This window comes from Capra hircus, chromosome 10, assembly GCF_001704415.2.
Source record: "Capra hircus breed San Clemente chromosome 10, ASM170441v1, whole genome shotgun sequence".
Taxonomy (NCBI): Eukaryota; Metazoa; Chordata; class Mammalia; order Artiodactyla; family Bovidae; genus Capra; species Capra hircus.
Genome location: NC_030817.1, coordinates 47,395,771 through 47,411,564, shown reverse-complemented (window position 1 = coordinate 47,411,564; position 15,794 = coordinate 47,395,771). Strand labels below are relative to the sequence as shown.

At 35.4% G+C, this 15,794-nt stretch overlaps 1 protein-coding gene across 1 annotated transcript in view; it reads right to left on the bottom strand.

Annotated features, from left to right (window-relative positions):
• Positions 1–15,794, bottom strand: part of UNC13C (unc-13 homolog C) — a 678,662-nt gene that overhangs the window by 124,978 nt on the left and 537,890 nt on the right. Inside the window, exons 22-24 of the mRNA XM_005685753.3 lie at positions 12,636–12,762; positions 3,329–3,425; positions 2,394–2,537 (exon numbers count right to left, since the gene is read on the bottom strand). Coding sequence (XP_005685810.2) covers positions 2,394–2,537; positions 3,329–3,425; positions 12,636–12,762 — 368 coding nt within the window. The remainder of the gene's footprint in view (positions 1–2,393; positions 2,538–3,328; positions 3,426–12,635; positions 12,763–15,794) is intronic.

Here is a 15,794-nt window from a genome sequence, read left to right as displayed (position 1 = left end):
TTTCCTAAGCCACTTGTCAGTGAACAAGACTTACACTTTTCTAAGAACCGGAGCCAGTGACAGGGTCTGCCTCATGCCTTGCATTCACAAAGGATCTCAAACTCAGACTGTTTGTGATAGTGCAAATGAAGTAACCTCCCTTTGTGTTTGTATCTGTGGTTAAAAGCAGGGGCATGGTAAATATGTACATCCTTTATAGGCTGAATTGTGTCCCCTCAACATTTATTTGTTGAAACACTAACTCCCAGTATCTCAGAATATGAATGTATTTGGAGACAGGATCTTTCAAGAAGTTAGTTAAAATAAGGCCAATAAGGTGAGCTCTAATCCAATATGTTTGCTATCTTTCTAAAAAGAGAAAATTTAGACACACATAGAAACAAATGGTAACTCACTCCATATTCTTGCCTGGAAAATTCCATGGACAGAGGAGTCTGGAGGACTATCATCCATGGGGTCACAAAGAGTCAGACAGGACTGAGCAGCTGAGTGCACACAGAAACACAGGGGGTGTATGTACACAAAGGAGAGACTGTCTGGACACACTAAGGTAGTCAATTGCTAGATCAAGAGAGTGGCCTCAGAAGAAAGCAGACATTACGGCACTCTGATCTTGAATGTATTACAGTAGTTTCCAGGACTGGGAGATCATTATTTTCTACTGTTTACATCACCATTCTGTGGTATTTTATTTAAGGCAATCCTGGCAAATTAATACATCTTAAATATTATAAACAAGTTCACTGAGTTTTGGCCTTTGTTTTTTAACATTATACACACACACACACACACACTCACATGGCCTTTTTCAACCTCTGAGATACCTTGATTATAGCATTTGACTTTTTCATAGCTGTCTACAGATTTGGCCATCTCAGGATAAGTTTTCTAAAGTCAGAGATTGTGCTTATTCATGACTACATCTCTGAAAGTGGCTGGTAAAGTGTGCAGGTGTCAAATAAACAGCCAAGACCTCCACCATTATCCAACCACAGGGCCATCAGGCAGAGGATTGTGTAGTAGGTCCTTGCCTTCCGTCCTCACATTTGTTGTATAATTACTCTGATTCAAAATCTCCAGATATTTACTATTTCTTAAATAGTTCAGACAATTAAGTCTAAACTTCTCAACCTGGGAAGCAGAGCTTTTCAAGATCTGGACACATCTTCACTTTCCCAACCTTTCCCTCTCCCAGAACAGATTTTTTTTTCCTTTTTTGCCAGATTGTTTCTCCCTGTTCTTCCCATGCCAAGTTCAGCTTTTCCTATCTGTTTGTTCCTGCTATTCCCATGGCTTATGATACTTTTCTAACATTATCTTTTTAGGCTGAATGAGCCCTCTTTTCCCAGGGAAACTTTGTCTATTTTAGTTCTCATTAGTTTTCCTTCTGCTCAACTTACTGCGGATTCCACTGTTCTTGAGATTGAAATGTCCCTCTTCATGAATATCCCTCTTCATGCCACCTTCCAATTAGCTCATGTTAAGTGGTCTTGATTATCCATCTATCTATCTATCTATCTGTCTGTCTATCTTTAAGATCTGAAGGACAGAGACAGCATCTTTTAGTTCTTATATTTCCCTTGAAACTTTTGCAAAGTAGTAAGTACTTTATAAGCCTTCTTAGACAATAAGAGGAGGAAGAGGTCTTAAGAGAAGTCTGGTTGCTCAAAATCAACTAACAAAAGCCTATTCATAAAAATCAAGGGAACTGCTCAGACTCACACTATATTTATTGGCCGATTTGAAATTAGAACTCAATTTTCATTACTCCAAGTTCAACATATTTTGTGCTACAGTGTATCACTGCTAAAAAAAATACTTGCCATTTGAATATGAAATTCCAAGATTTATTTTCTGCTACAAAGCTGGAATGTAAATTAATTTGGCCACCCATAGTAGTCTTATCAATTACAAATGACTGAGTCATTCGTGTGAATAGTAACTTGATTTTTTTAGATGATAAATCTATATTTAAGAAAAAAGAAGGGCAAAAGACAGTCAGGTGACAAACTTGAAACAGTCTTTTTTTGCTGGGATTAGATAACTAAATTGGGGTAGTGGTCAGACAAGACTAGTGCTATAAAATAACAGCATTTTTCAGATTCTGTGCAGGAAAATAATAACATACCATAGTCCCTGGTGGTTCAGTGGTAAAGAATCCACCTGTAATGCAGAAGACCTGGGTTTGATCCCTGGGTCAGGATGATGCCCAGGAGAAGGGAATGGCAACCCACTCCAGTACTCTTGCCTGGAGACTTTCATGGACAGAGGAGCCTGGTGGGCTACAGTCCATGGGGTTGCAAAGAGTTGGATATGACCTGAGTGACTAACACACACACACACACACACACATATTGTCCCAGCAAAGAAAGGATTCAGTCCATTTAACCTACCTTTGCAAATCTTCTCATTAAGTGAGATAATGCTTCAGGATTGGGGCATTCCAGTTTCTTAATAATCTCAAAGCTCTGATTAAGTTGAGCAAAAACATCAACCACGGAGCAAGAGAAGAGAGCATGATCAGATGTCTGTTGGAACTGAGGAAAGAGAAAATGAAACCATTCCCGAAGCATATTAGATAGACTGCAGAAAGAATTTTCATTATTTCTCAAAACAACTCAATCTCCTATATCATGTGCCTTCATTTCCCAGTAAGAAAATGCTTGTTCATTTTAAAATCATTCATCTCCTTTTCTGAAAAGTGTAGTAAAACTAGTATCATGAGGCAGGTTTACTATTAATTGAATTGGGGGAGTGTTTTTTTTTTTTTTTTTTTTTTTTTTCAGTTTCTCATTCCCCACAGGCATTAGGATGGTTTAGCAAGCTGATTGTGGCTTGAGACATTTGATTTACTCTAGAGGGATTGGGAGGGTGTCTGTCTCTAATCTTGGAATCCTGGAAAGGTTCCAGAGCAATGGGGAAGCTTTGTATAAGCCTAGTGAACTTGTTGGAGAAGGAAATGGCAACCCACTCCAGTATTCTTGCCTGGAGAATCCCATGGATGGAGGAGCTTGGTGGGCTATAGTCCATCGGTTGCAAAGAGTCGGACACGACTGAGCGACTTCACTTTCACTTTCACTGAACTTGTAGATTCAGGCCAATTCAAGGAGTAAAGAATATTGGGGCAAAAGGGTGATTGATTTTTTTTAAGCAATTCCCTCGGTGTCTTATCAGACTTTAAAAATTGTGTTCTAATTATATTTTGGTAATTAGAGGATTAAAATAAACCTTAATTAATAGCAATAAACCTAACAATTCCCATTAGCTTAAAAGTGAGCAGCGTGAATAAATCTCAACAATAAGCAATATGAAAGTTATTTAAACTCACTCCATCTTTTTTGTCTCTTCCCAGGGCTCCATGTAGGAACTCCATTGACACATCTTCATTTTCATCTAGCCACTGCATGACAAAAGGTTCAAACCACCTGAAAAAAGTTAATATTATGACATACTATAAAAGATGTCATTCACACATAATTAACAGTAAATGCAGTATTGCTCTTTTCTTATCTGAGGGTAATTCAGGACCGAAAACCTCTTTTCATTCTCTTTTTCTAGTTCTGCTACCTTGAAGACCTTTATCTTCACTTAAATGTATCCCCTTCTTGGAATTTCCTGGCAGTGCAGTGGTTAGGACTCTGAGCTACCACTGCTGGGGGCATGGGTTCAATCCCTGTTTGGGGATCTAAGATCCTACATGCTGTGCAGGGTGGCCAATATCTATCTATCTAACTTTCCCTTTTACCTTCAGTCCCTTCCTTTCTCTTGACCCTTCTCATGCTGTTTCATGATTAGTTCCCAGTTCCCACTCAATGATTCTCTTTACAATTCAAAATCCTGTAAAATGTAGATCTTGTATGCTGTCTGCCCCATTGTGTCATTCTCTCATTTCTCAGGGCTTTGCCATTTGGCTTGATCTACCATAACTCCTCTCCTGTAAATGATCCTGCAGGCTCACCTTTAAATTTTAATGATCTGCAGTCAACCTGCAATTGGGTTTTGTGAATGGTCTAAGTTTCAAAGTTCTTTTTTCCATATGGATGTACAGTTGTCTAGCACCACTTATTTAGAAGGTCATCCTTACCCCCACTGCTTTGAGTTGGCATCTTTGATGCAAATCAATTAACAGCAACGAATGGATTTGTCTTCAGACTATTTCATTCATCTATTTGTTACACACAACACTATACAATTAATAACTAGCTTTTGAATATGTCTTGACAACTGATAGTGCAGTTCTCCAACATTTTTACTTCCTCTTCAAGGTTGCTGTGGCTAGTCTTGGCCCTTTGTATTTATATGTACTACATTTTTTTGAACAAACTTGTCAATCTGCACAAAAAGAGCTGCTGTGCTCCTTATGGGATTGTATTGAATCAATGAAGGGAGAACCATCATCTTTGTAATAATGCATCTTGTAAGGAACATTGTATATTTTTATTAAGTACATCTTAAGTATCTCTCAGTAATATTTTATAGTTTCCTGAATAAAAGGCATGCACATCTTTCATCAGAAGTCTTTACCATGGTTTTAATATCATTTAAATGGTATTGTATATATGTAATTTTCTAATTGTGGCTATCGTATAGAAATTCAGTGAAGTTACTACATTCACATTTTAGATTCTATTAGTTTTCCCATAGTTTTTCTTTAAATTTTCTAGATGTATAATTATGTCATAATAACATATTGACAGCATCATTATATGCTTTTACAATCATTAGACTTTTCTCTTGTCTTACTGCACCTGCCTGGGACTCCTAGCACAATGTTAAATAAAAGTGATTTTATCAGTTATAAGTTTTGTTCTTTTTTAAAAAATTCATTTTGTAGAAGTATAGTTGATGTACAATGTATTAATTTCTACTGTACAGTAAAGTGATTCAGGTATATACGTGTGTGTGTGTGTGTGTGTGTGTGTGTTCAGTTGTGTCTGACTCTTTGCAACTCCATGGACTGTGGCCTGTCAGGCTCCTCTGTCCATGGAATTTTCCAGGCAAGAATACAGGAGTGGGTAGCCATTTCCTCCTCCAGGGGATCTTCCCCACCCAGGGATCGAACCCATGTCTCTTGTGTCTCCTGCACTGGCAGGCGGATTCTTTACCACTGGGAAGTCCTACATGTATATATGTATAGATGTATATATATGTGTATATGTATATATATGTGTATATGTATATATATATATATATATATGTGTATATATCAGTTCAGTTCAGTCGCTCAGTCGTGTCCGACTCTTTGCGACCCCATGAATCGCAGCACACCAGGCCTCCCTGTCCATCACCAACTCCCGGAGTTCACTCAGACTCACGTCCATCGAGTCGGTGATGCCATCCAGCCATCTCATCCTCGGTCATCCCCTTCTCCTCCTGCCCCCAATCCCTCCCAGCATCAGAGTCTTTTGCAATGAGTCAACTCTTCACATGAGGTGGCCAAAGTGCTTATATATATAAAATTGGTTATTCTTGATATCATGGGGAAGTTTTCAAAATTTTATCTATGTTTGTATAGTGTATTTAAATGGGGGGGTTTTCTCTTATTAGATTAAGAGAGTTTCCTTGATTTTTAATTAATGTTCTATTTTATCTAATTATTACTATAAGTTTAGTGTAATGATTGTAGGAATTTTCTCCTTCATAATTTAAATATGGTGAATTGTGTTCATTGCTTTTAAAATGTTAAGTCTCATATCCCAGGAATAAATTCCCCTTTGTCATGTTTATATTAGCCTTTTTATATTAGCTAATATTTCATTTATTTTTTTAACTATGTTCAGAGAGAAATTGGCCTGTAATTATTCTTGTTTGCTGTGTTCTCGATGAGTTTTAGTAGTTGGGATATGTTGACCTTAAAAATGGTTTGAGAAGTATTCCTACCTTCTCTGGAACAGTTTGTGTTACATTGGTGATGTTCTTTCTTAAACATTTGGAAGAATTCCATTTGGAGCCATCTGGGCATGGAGTTTTAATTATGACATGAGCTTTAATTAAGGATTCAAATTTTAAAATACTTACAGACCCATTCAGATTTTATGTTTTTTGTTATGCTAGCTTGGTTTTAGTTTTAAAGGAATTTATACATTTTGTCTAACTTTTAAATGGCCTACCATAAATGCTCTCTTAATAATTTTTTATCTTTGTAGGATCTTTTGTGATATCTTTTCCTGATAATGGTAATTTGTGACTTTTTTTTTTCTTTGCACTGCCCTTGCTAAGGTTTCTTGGATTTTTATCATCTTCTCAAAAACACACTTGGCTTTTTAATTCCAGGTGGCACAGTGGTAAAGAATCTGCCTGCCAAAGCAGAAGACAGGAGAGATGCAGGTTTGATCCCTGGGTTAGGAAGATCCCTTGGAGTAAGAAATGGCAACCCACTCAAGTATTCTTGCCTGGCAAATTCAATGGACAGAGCAATCTGACAGGCTTCATTTGGCCCATGGGGTTGCAAAGACTTGGACAGGACCGAGCACATAAAACTTTCTACGTTATTTTTATCCCAGGTCATGTTGATATTTTCTTTTTCTATTTTCTCTTGATTTTAAATATTTCTTCTGATAACTTACATCACTGATTTTATAGTTTTTCCTTTCTTTGTATAGAATCAGAGCCATAAATTTCCCTCTATTTCCTGTTTTAGCTATAATCCACAAGTTTTGACATGCTATATTTTATCATTAGTTGAAAATACTGTGTAATTTACACTGTGGTTTATTCTTTGATATATGAATGATCTAGAGTATCTGCTTAATTTCCTATCTGTGATCCAAGAACATACATTATATTTTCTAAGCTTTTAAAATTCATTATATTTGCTTTGGGGTCTAGCAGATAGTCTGTTTTGGTAAGTGCACCATATGTGTCTGTTAAAAATGTGTATTTTCTCACTGCTGGTTAATTATAAATTGTAGATAGGTATTCTGTGTGTGTGTGTGTATGTGTGTGTGTAAATGATATCTATGAAAATTTGTGGAAACTCTGGGTGAGCAGATAGATATATCTGGGTAGATAAGTGTTTTATTCATGCTTTTGAAATGTCTTTATTAATGACATTTTTGTCTGATTCTTCAGTTTCTGAAAGAATTGTAATCTTCAAATAGGATTGTAGATTTTATTTTTCATTTTATTTCTGACAATTTTTGCTTTATATATTTTGCTGACATGTCATTTAATACATACAAATTGAGAAATGATATATATTTTTAAACTTTATTTTTGAAAAATTTTAATTGAAGTACAGTTGATTTACAATGTTGTGTTAGTTCCTGGTGTACAAGAAGGTGAGTTGTATATATTATATATTCTTTTTGATGTTCTTTTCCACTTTGGTTTGTATGGGGTACTGATTATAGTTCCTGTGCTAAACAGTAGGGCCTTGTTTATCTATTTTATATATAGTAGTTTGTATCTGTTAATCCCCAGTCTCCTAATTTATTCTACCCCACCTTACCCCTTTGGTAACCATAAGATTGCTTTCTGTGTCTATGAGTGAGTATTTGTTTTGTAAATCAGCTCATTTGTATCATATTTCTTATTTCATAAATATGATATCATATGGTATTTTTCTCCGACTTACTTAGTATGATAACCTCTAGGTCCATTCATGTTGCTGCAAATGGCAATATTCCATTCTTTTTATGGTAAGTAATATTCCATTGTATATTTGATCCACATTTTCTTTATCCATTCATCTGTCAATGGATATTTAGGTTGCTTCCATGACTTGCCTATTGTAAATATTGTTGCTATAAATTTGAAGGTGCATGTATCTTTTCAAGTTAGTTTTTTCCAGATATATGCATAGGAGTGAGATTGCTTTAGCTTGTTAGGGAACCCCCATACTGTTTTCCACAGTGGCTGAACCAATGTACATTCCCACCAACTGTAGGAGGGATGCCTTTTCTCAACACCTTCTCAGCATTTGTTATTTGTAGACTTTTTGATGTTGGCCATTCTGACCTGTGTGAGGTGATATCTCAATAGTTTTGATTTGCATTCCTCTAGTTAGTTTTGTTGAGCATCTTTCCATGTGCCTATTGACCATCTGTATGTCTTTGGGGAACTCTCTTGGTCTTCTGCCCAAACTTTTTAAGCTTAAACAAATAGAAAAATGATATTTACTTATTTGTTCTGCACATTTTTTGATTGGATTGTTCTTGTTGTTGTTGTTGAGTCATGTGAACTGTTTTTGTATTTTTGAATTTAATCCCTTGTTCATCATGCTGTTTGCAAATAGTCTCTCCCATTCCATAGGTTGTCTTTTCATTTTGTTTGTGGCTTCTTTTGCTGTGCAAAAGCTTGTTTGATTTGGTACCATTTGTTTATTTTTATTTTCAATTCTATTGCCTTAGGAGACTAACCTAATAAAAAACACTGATAGGATTTATGTCAGAGAATGTTTGCCTGTGTTCTCTTACAGGAGTTTTATGGTGTCATATTTGAACATACTGTGAGGGTATGTTCTAACTTCATTGATACACATGTAGCTGTCCAGCTTTCTCAACATCACTTGCTAAAGAGACTGTATATTTTGTATATTTTTGCCACCTTTGTTGAAGATTAATTGATTATAGGTTGTGTGGGTTTATTTCTGGGCTCTCTATTCTGCTCCATTAATCCATATATCTGTTTTTGTGCCAGTAACATGCTGTTTTGATTGCTGTTACTTTGTAGTATTGTCTGTAGTCTGGGAGGGTTATTCCTCCAGTTTTGTTCTTTTTCCTCAGAATTGTTTTGGCAATTCGGGGTCTTTCATAGTGAGATATAAATTTTAGGATTGTTTGCTCTAGTTCTGTGAAAAATGTCATGGGTAATTTGATGGGGATCACATTAAATCTGTAGATTGCTTTGGATACTACGGCCATTTAACAACATTAATTCTTCCAATCCAAGAACATGCAATATCTTTCCACTGGCAATGAAACATCTTTTTGTTGAATTGTTCCCTAATTATCATGAAAAATTTCTCTCAAAGTGTTTATCTTAAAATCTTTGTTTTTAACATTAATATAGCTGCATAATTTTGCTTTCAATTATTTTTTCATCCTTTAACGTTTCTAGACTCTCATGTTTTAGGTGAATAAATTATAAGAAAAATATTTTGGGTTTTACTATTTTATCTAATAGAACAATACTTATTGGCTAGAATATTAATCTACTTGCACTTATAGTTTACACTTAATTTTCTGATACATTATATTTTAAATCTATCATCTTTCATCCCCACCCCCAGTTTCCTACTTGCTCTTCATTCCTTTCTTTCTCATTTTTTGCCTTTTAAGTAGTTTTGTTTTACTCTCTCTTCCTTCTCCATGATCTTATTTGATACCAAGCATTATGACACGCACACTCAAGACATAGTAAAAGCTTTTTAAAATGAGTATTTACACCTTCTAAACAATTTGAGAACCTTATATTAACTCAGTCTATCACTCTTCTATATTTTCATGCTATGTTTGTCCTCTATTTTAATTCTATGCATATTTTATGCTACAGATTTTTAAAATTTTATATTGCTAATGTGCTTTAAATGTACTAATTGGTTCATCTTCCCTAATACTTTTAATTCTTTATTAACTGTAATTCTTACCTTGAGTCATTTTCCTCTGTCTTGAAGGCTTAGAGTATATTTTTGATGAGAGTCTCCTGGAAATGAGTTTTCTTAGGTTTTCAGCTGGGCCTCCCTTGTAGCTCAGTTGGTAAAGATTCTGGCTACAGTACAGAAGACCTGGCTTCTATTCCTGGGTTGGGAAGATCCTGTTATATTGTATAAATGCTTTCATTTTCCTTTATTTTTGGAGTATCTATTTGACATCTGTAGAATTCTAACTGCTCTCTTTCAGCACTTAAACATATCATTGCACTGCATTCAGGTTTCAGTCACTTCTGTTGAATAATCAGTCAATTGTATTACTGCTGCTCTTTTGAAGGCAGTGTCTTCCCTTCCTCGACCCCAGTACACTTAAGTTTTACTTCTTTTTGACTTTAAGCAGTTTTCTATGATGTTCCTGCAGGTGGTTTTCCTTGCATTTATCCTTCTTAGGATTTATAGAAATTCTTGAACTTTAGTTTCAAACTTTTCATCAGTTTTGCCAAATCCACACCTAGTATCTTTTCACACACTGCTCAAATACTATTTATTCTTTCTCTCTTCTTTTTTTGGGACCCAATTCATTGTGCACCAGACCTTTTTATAATTTGCCCCATATATCCCTGTTTTATTTTTATTTTTTCTATATTTTTATTTTTTGTTTCTATGGCTCAGTTATTTTAGGCCCTCTGCTATGTATATTCTGCCATTAGATACATCTATTACATTCCTAACTTTTCCTTTTTCAGTTCTATGATGTCCAATTTATTCTTCTTATAGGTTCTTTTTTACTGTTGAAGTCCTCCCACAATTTGAAGGACATATCAAACTCCGTCTGATAAGGCTAATATCTCTTTTTCTCTTGGATTCTAGTCATTTGGTCCTATTGTCTGGCAATCTTTAACCTTTTAAATATTGTACATTGTCTATGAAATATTGTGGAACCTTTGATTTATCATTTCCTTCAGAGCAGATCTAAGTTTCTGCTTGTAGATAGAATGTATGAAGATCACCAAGATCCAGGAAAGGCTAGGTTTTAGGCTGGTCTATTTCCAGTTTGCCCTTATTTTTAGAACAGAGTCCTTCAGGGATCTCACCTGAAAAACTGGGATGTTTATAGTGCTTCTTCTTTTTTAGAAAGCCTTACCTTCTAATTTTTGTCTCCCCAACGTTGTGAGAATGTTGAAGTCTCTACATAGTTTTTTAATCTCTTAGTGCTTGCATTCTACTCGATTTCTGCCTCACTCTCCACACAAGGGCAGATTAAGAATCAGAGAACACCTCAAAATGAAACTGCATACAACATGTTGTACTTACTTCTCTGTAGTCCCCTTTGTTCTGAGATCTTGGTCCCATAAGACCAAGCAGCCTTTATAGCCCTGAACACCAATGTTTGTTTCTCTAGCCCATGGAGATCACTGTAAACTCTGGGTTACTGTTCTCTGTTTGACCACCATGACTGGTATGGCAAATTGGTAAATTCACGTAGCTGGAGAGGACTGGGGAGAAACTGCACCAAACACAGGGTTCCACCTCAATGCATTTCTTTTCTCAGGGACCTTAGTAACTCAGTCCTTAATTTGCCTTAGTGCCTCAATCCTTAGTGACTTGCCTTGATTGCTCTCTGATGCTGTTTAATTTATTCAGCTTTTATAGTTGGTCTTCAATGAGCATGTTAGTCTGATTATAGTTAGTTCAGACAGAGCCAGAAGCAGAAGTCTCTGGCAAATAGCTCTCCTTTTTATTTCCCTATTCCCAGCCAATGATGTCACCAACACTTAGACACTTGTACCGCATCTTTAACTCTTTCTATCCTCAAGTGTATTTAGCTGACAATTCTGTAAATTCTATCTTTGAAATTTATCTCCCACACATCTTTCTCCTTTACACTTTTACTACAGTCACACTATTATGTGTAAACTTCTTACTTCTCTTGGTATCTCATTCTAGCTTATAAACTTCTGTGAGAAAAGTTATATAAATGGGTGTTCTAATCTTATCGTTACATTACTCACTACCTTCTAAATCTCTTCCCTACCCCTTCCATTCTTTGCCTCTTCCAACCTCCACAATGCCTAATGGAACTAGCAAAAGCTTCACTGTATTTATATAATCTAGTCAAAAGCACTTTTCCTACATTACTTTCTACTAATTTTGTAAAAATATTGTGTTCTTCACTGAAATTAAACTATTTCCCATGGGCCACAGCCCATGTGTTCCTTCTTCCATAATTACCCTCAGAACTTTTATTTCCTTTTCTTGTTATAACCTGACCAACCTTTCAACGTCTATATTAAATGTTACCTTATTCATAAATACTGTGTAGAGTCACTGTAATACATCACTTTTGTGAGACTGCACTGCATTTTGCTTATACTACTTGAATTAGTACTTATTTCAATTTGTCTTGTTTTATCATGATTTTTGTTCTTGTCCATGTCTCCTTGAGTATAAGCTCCTTTCAAGGTGAGGTCTTTATTTTTTTCTCCATTTCCTACAACACTTGGCATAGTGCTTAGTATATGGCAGACCCCTTTCAACAGAATAAAATGGAATTCTGACAAATATCAAATGCACAGTATTATAAATCTGACTGTGTGATTATAATTGTATTTGATAGAAATATGCTTATGACAATGTTACCTGTTTAATAGTGACTTCTATTTTAGAAATATAAATTTCTAAGACATGGTTAGGTTTGAAATAAAGAGAAATATGGATTATATAGATCAATATACAAGCCCCCTTCATTTTCCTAACATAATCCAAGTTCAAGCACTTTTATAAGAAATCATTTCATCGTGTGAGCTGTTATGCATTATGTATTTCTTTCTCTTTGACTTGAATATACAAGTAAGACATGCTTACAATTCAATTAAATATGCTTCCTAAAGATATGCAAATCATTTAACACTAATTTCATAACAGAAATGTCTGCATTCAAATGAAGATTATGAGAAGAGATTTTAGGGCTGCATAATTCAGGTGTAATTTTACAGGACTATGAATTGAGAATAAACTTGGGGGTGAAAAAATCACTACTTACAAGGAGTATTCAGGAACGGCATCCTTGAAGGCAGGAAGTTCCCGCACATATTCATTATAAAACCATTTCACTTTGAAATGCAAATTCATATAATCAGTGCTCTTGCATAACCTCTGCTTTTCATGTTCTGTAATAGATAAAATCAAACATTTAATAATGTGTGGTTTGCCAACAATGCTGTGTTCCAGTCTACTTTTATTATTCCTATTTCAGAAAGGAAGAAAATATTATATCTGAGGTTAAGGCAAAGTGAATTGCTAAAGACAAACCTGAAATTTTACAAAATGCAAAAATCATCTGTTTGGTCCTGTGTAGAAATGTGAATGTTCTAATGTGCTTTCCTGGAAAAGGTGAGCATTGTGCTGAGTTAAAGAGTGATAACATACCAACATTTTTTATTTATCTGCAAGCTTTCACATTTTGACTACTTTTAGCTTGATACTAAAGTGCCAGAAAGAATTAAAACTTGTAAGTATGAATAAAACATGAACCAAAGTAGGAGGCATAATTCCTAATTAATACTGGAGATGTGAATGAGTAGATCACATTTCTGGCCTGGATATTTAATACTTAAAAAATTAATGAGAAGAAATATATCTAACTTCTAAGATAGCTGATTTTTTCTTCACCTTTTAAGTTAAGCTAAAATTATTTTGTACTCTGTGACTCTTCTGACATTTCTGCAGGATTTTCTTTTCTTTTTAAAATTCTTATTGGAGTATAGTTAATTTACAATGTTGTATCGGTTTCAGGTATACAGCAGAGTGCATCAGTTATCATATACATATATTGACACTTTTAAAAGATTATTTTCCCATATAGCAATATTTTCTAAATGTAACTTTTAAAAATCTCTTGCTCAAAACTGTAGTTTAAAACAGTACTTCAATCTGGACATACAGTACTGGGAAATAGAGACAAAAGTAGTGTTACTGGACACATTTATCTTTATTCAATATGAATTTTGGCCAATTCTGTCTTTAAGTATAGACACAACCAAACCCAAAATATCTCTAACTATATGGAGGTTGAAAGTGTCCTCTGAGAATTTCTAATTGAGGTTCTGTGAATCTCCTTCAAGCTAAGGGCTTTGATTTATAATAGGAACATGCTTTAATTAATATTCCAGGCTAAAAGCACTTGTGGAAGAAATTAGATTCTTATAAAGTAACTGAGGGCATCCCTGCTTTTCAAAAGCTTACTCTAGAGGGACTTAAATCCCAGTAATAAATGCAAGGGGTAACACCACCCTAAACTGAACATTCTAAAATTATTTAAACAATAATTCAAGACAATTTGCAGAACCAAGAAAAATGCGGAGAGGGAGAACACATACATTTATACACAGAAATAAGAGTAATATATTAGTACCTATAGATCAAAGTCCTAGGCAAGATTATGAATTAGGTGATGTTTTGCTGTTTCCTCCAAATTTATTTCCCCCTTTCCCCCTTCATTGCTGGTTCTCTCCTTATCCTTCTCCCTTTGGATGCCTAGTATCCCTCCATACCATAAGAGGAAACGTATTTGATAAATTTATAGGTCGGAATTTAATGCACTACTACCCTGAAGCCCAGATAAGGGAAGACTCTTGCCCTAACAGCCTACACATAAAGAGGATTCTACTTATCCCAAATGTAAACTCAAAAATTAAATAGCTTGTAGCCTCCTCTATCACTGGCGATCCCACATTTGGCACTAGCACAGAACAAGCCATAACTCTAAACATCTGTCTTTGTGACTAATACCACTTGCTCTTATGATTAATACTCTCTAAAGCCCACAGGAACACTGGAATATCTTTTGTTCTCTATTATAGAAACTATAGGTGATGGTGTCCAAATGCTACCAAGGTTTGCAGATTGCCATTGTTGACAACAGAAATAGTTACAGATCTGGAATATGGGAAGGAATTTAAGCTATGGAAGCATTTGTGTAAGAGAAAGGATAAACTAATCAACCCACCAGGTTCTTTCTCTGGGTGGCATATATGCAGTAGATTATTGCATATGAAAGTATCAATAAGCACCCATTTTCTTTGGGTCCAATTCATGCATTTGAAGATGCTCATGAATCAGTGCAATATGCAAAGCAAATCTACTCCCAGCTAGGGGGATATTTTGAATGATCAATGATTCATATTACTTGCAAAGTTTGTATATATGTAGTTTTCCATATACATATAGGAAGCCTGATATTGGTTTTCTGCCAACTAGATGGTTTTGAATTCTAGAATTGTCAATATTTTTATGTCTGAAATTTAGACTTATGAGATTTAACTCATTAAATTTTAGCTTTATTCAACTGATTTATGTAAAAATTTATATGAACTAACAACTTGCATTTGTCCTCATTTTATTTTATTTTTTTTATTTTATTGTTTTTTAAATTTTAAAATATTTAATTCTTACATGCGTTCCCAAACATGAACCCCCCTCCCACCTCCCTCCCCATAACATCTCTCTGGGTCATCCCCATGCACCAGCTCCAAGCATGCTGTATCCTGCATCAGACATAGACTGGCGATTCAATTCTTACATGATAGTATACATGTTAGAATGTCATTCTCCCAAATCATCCCACCCTCTCCCTCTCCCTCTGAGTCCAAAAGTCCATTATACACATCTGTGTCTCTTTCCCTGTCTTGCATACAGGGTCGTCATTGCCATCTTCCTAAATTCCATATATATGTGTTAGTATACTGTATTGGTGTTTTTCTTTCTGGCTTACTTCACTCTGTATAATCGGCTCCAGTTTCATCCATCTCATCAGAACTGATTCAAATGAATTCTTTTTAATGGCTGAGTAATACTCCATTGTGTATATGTACCACAGCTTGCTTATCCATTCATCTGCTGATGGACATCTAGGTTGTTTCCATGTCCTAGCTATTATAAACAGTGCTGCGATGAACATTGGGGTACATGTGTCTCTTTCAATTCTGGTTTCCTCGGTGTGTATGTCCAGCAGTGGGATTGCTGGGTCATAAGGTAGTTCTATTTGCAATTTTTTAAGGAATCTCCACACTGTTCTCCATAGTGGCTGTACTAGTTTGCATTCCCACCAACAGTGTAGGAGGGTTCCCTTTTCTCCACACCCTCTGCAGCATTTATTGCTTGCAGATTTTTGGATCACAGCCATTCTGACTGGTGTGAAGTG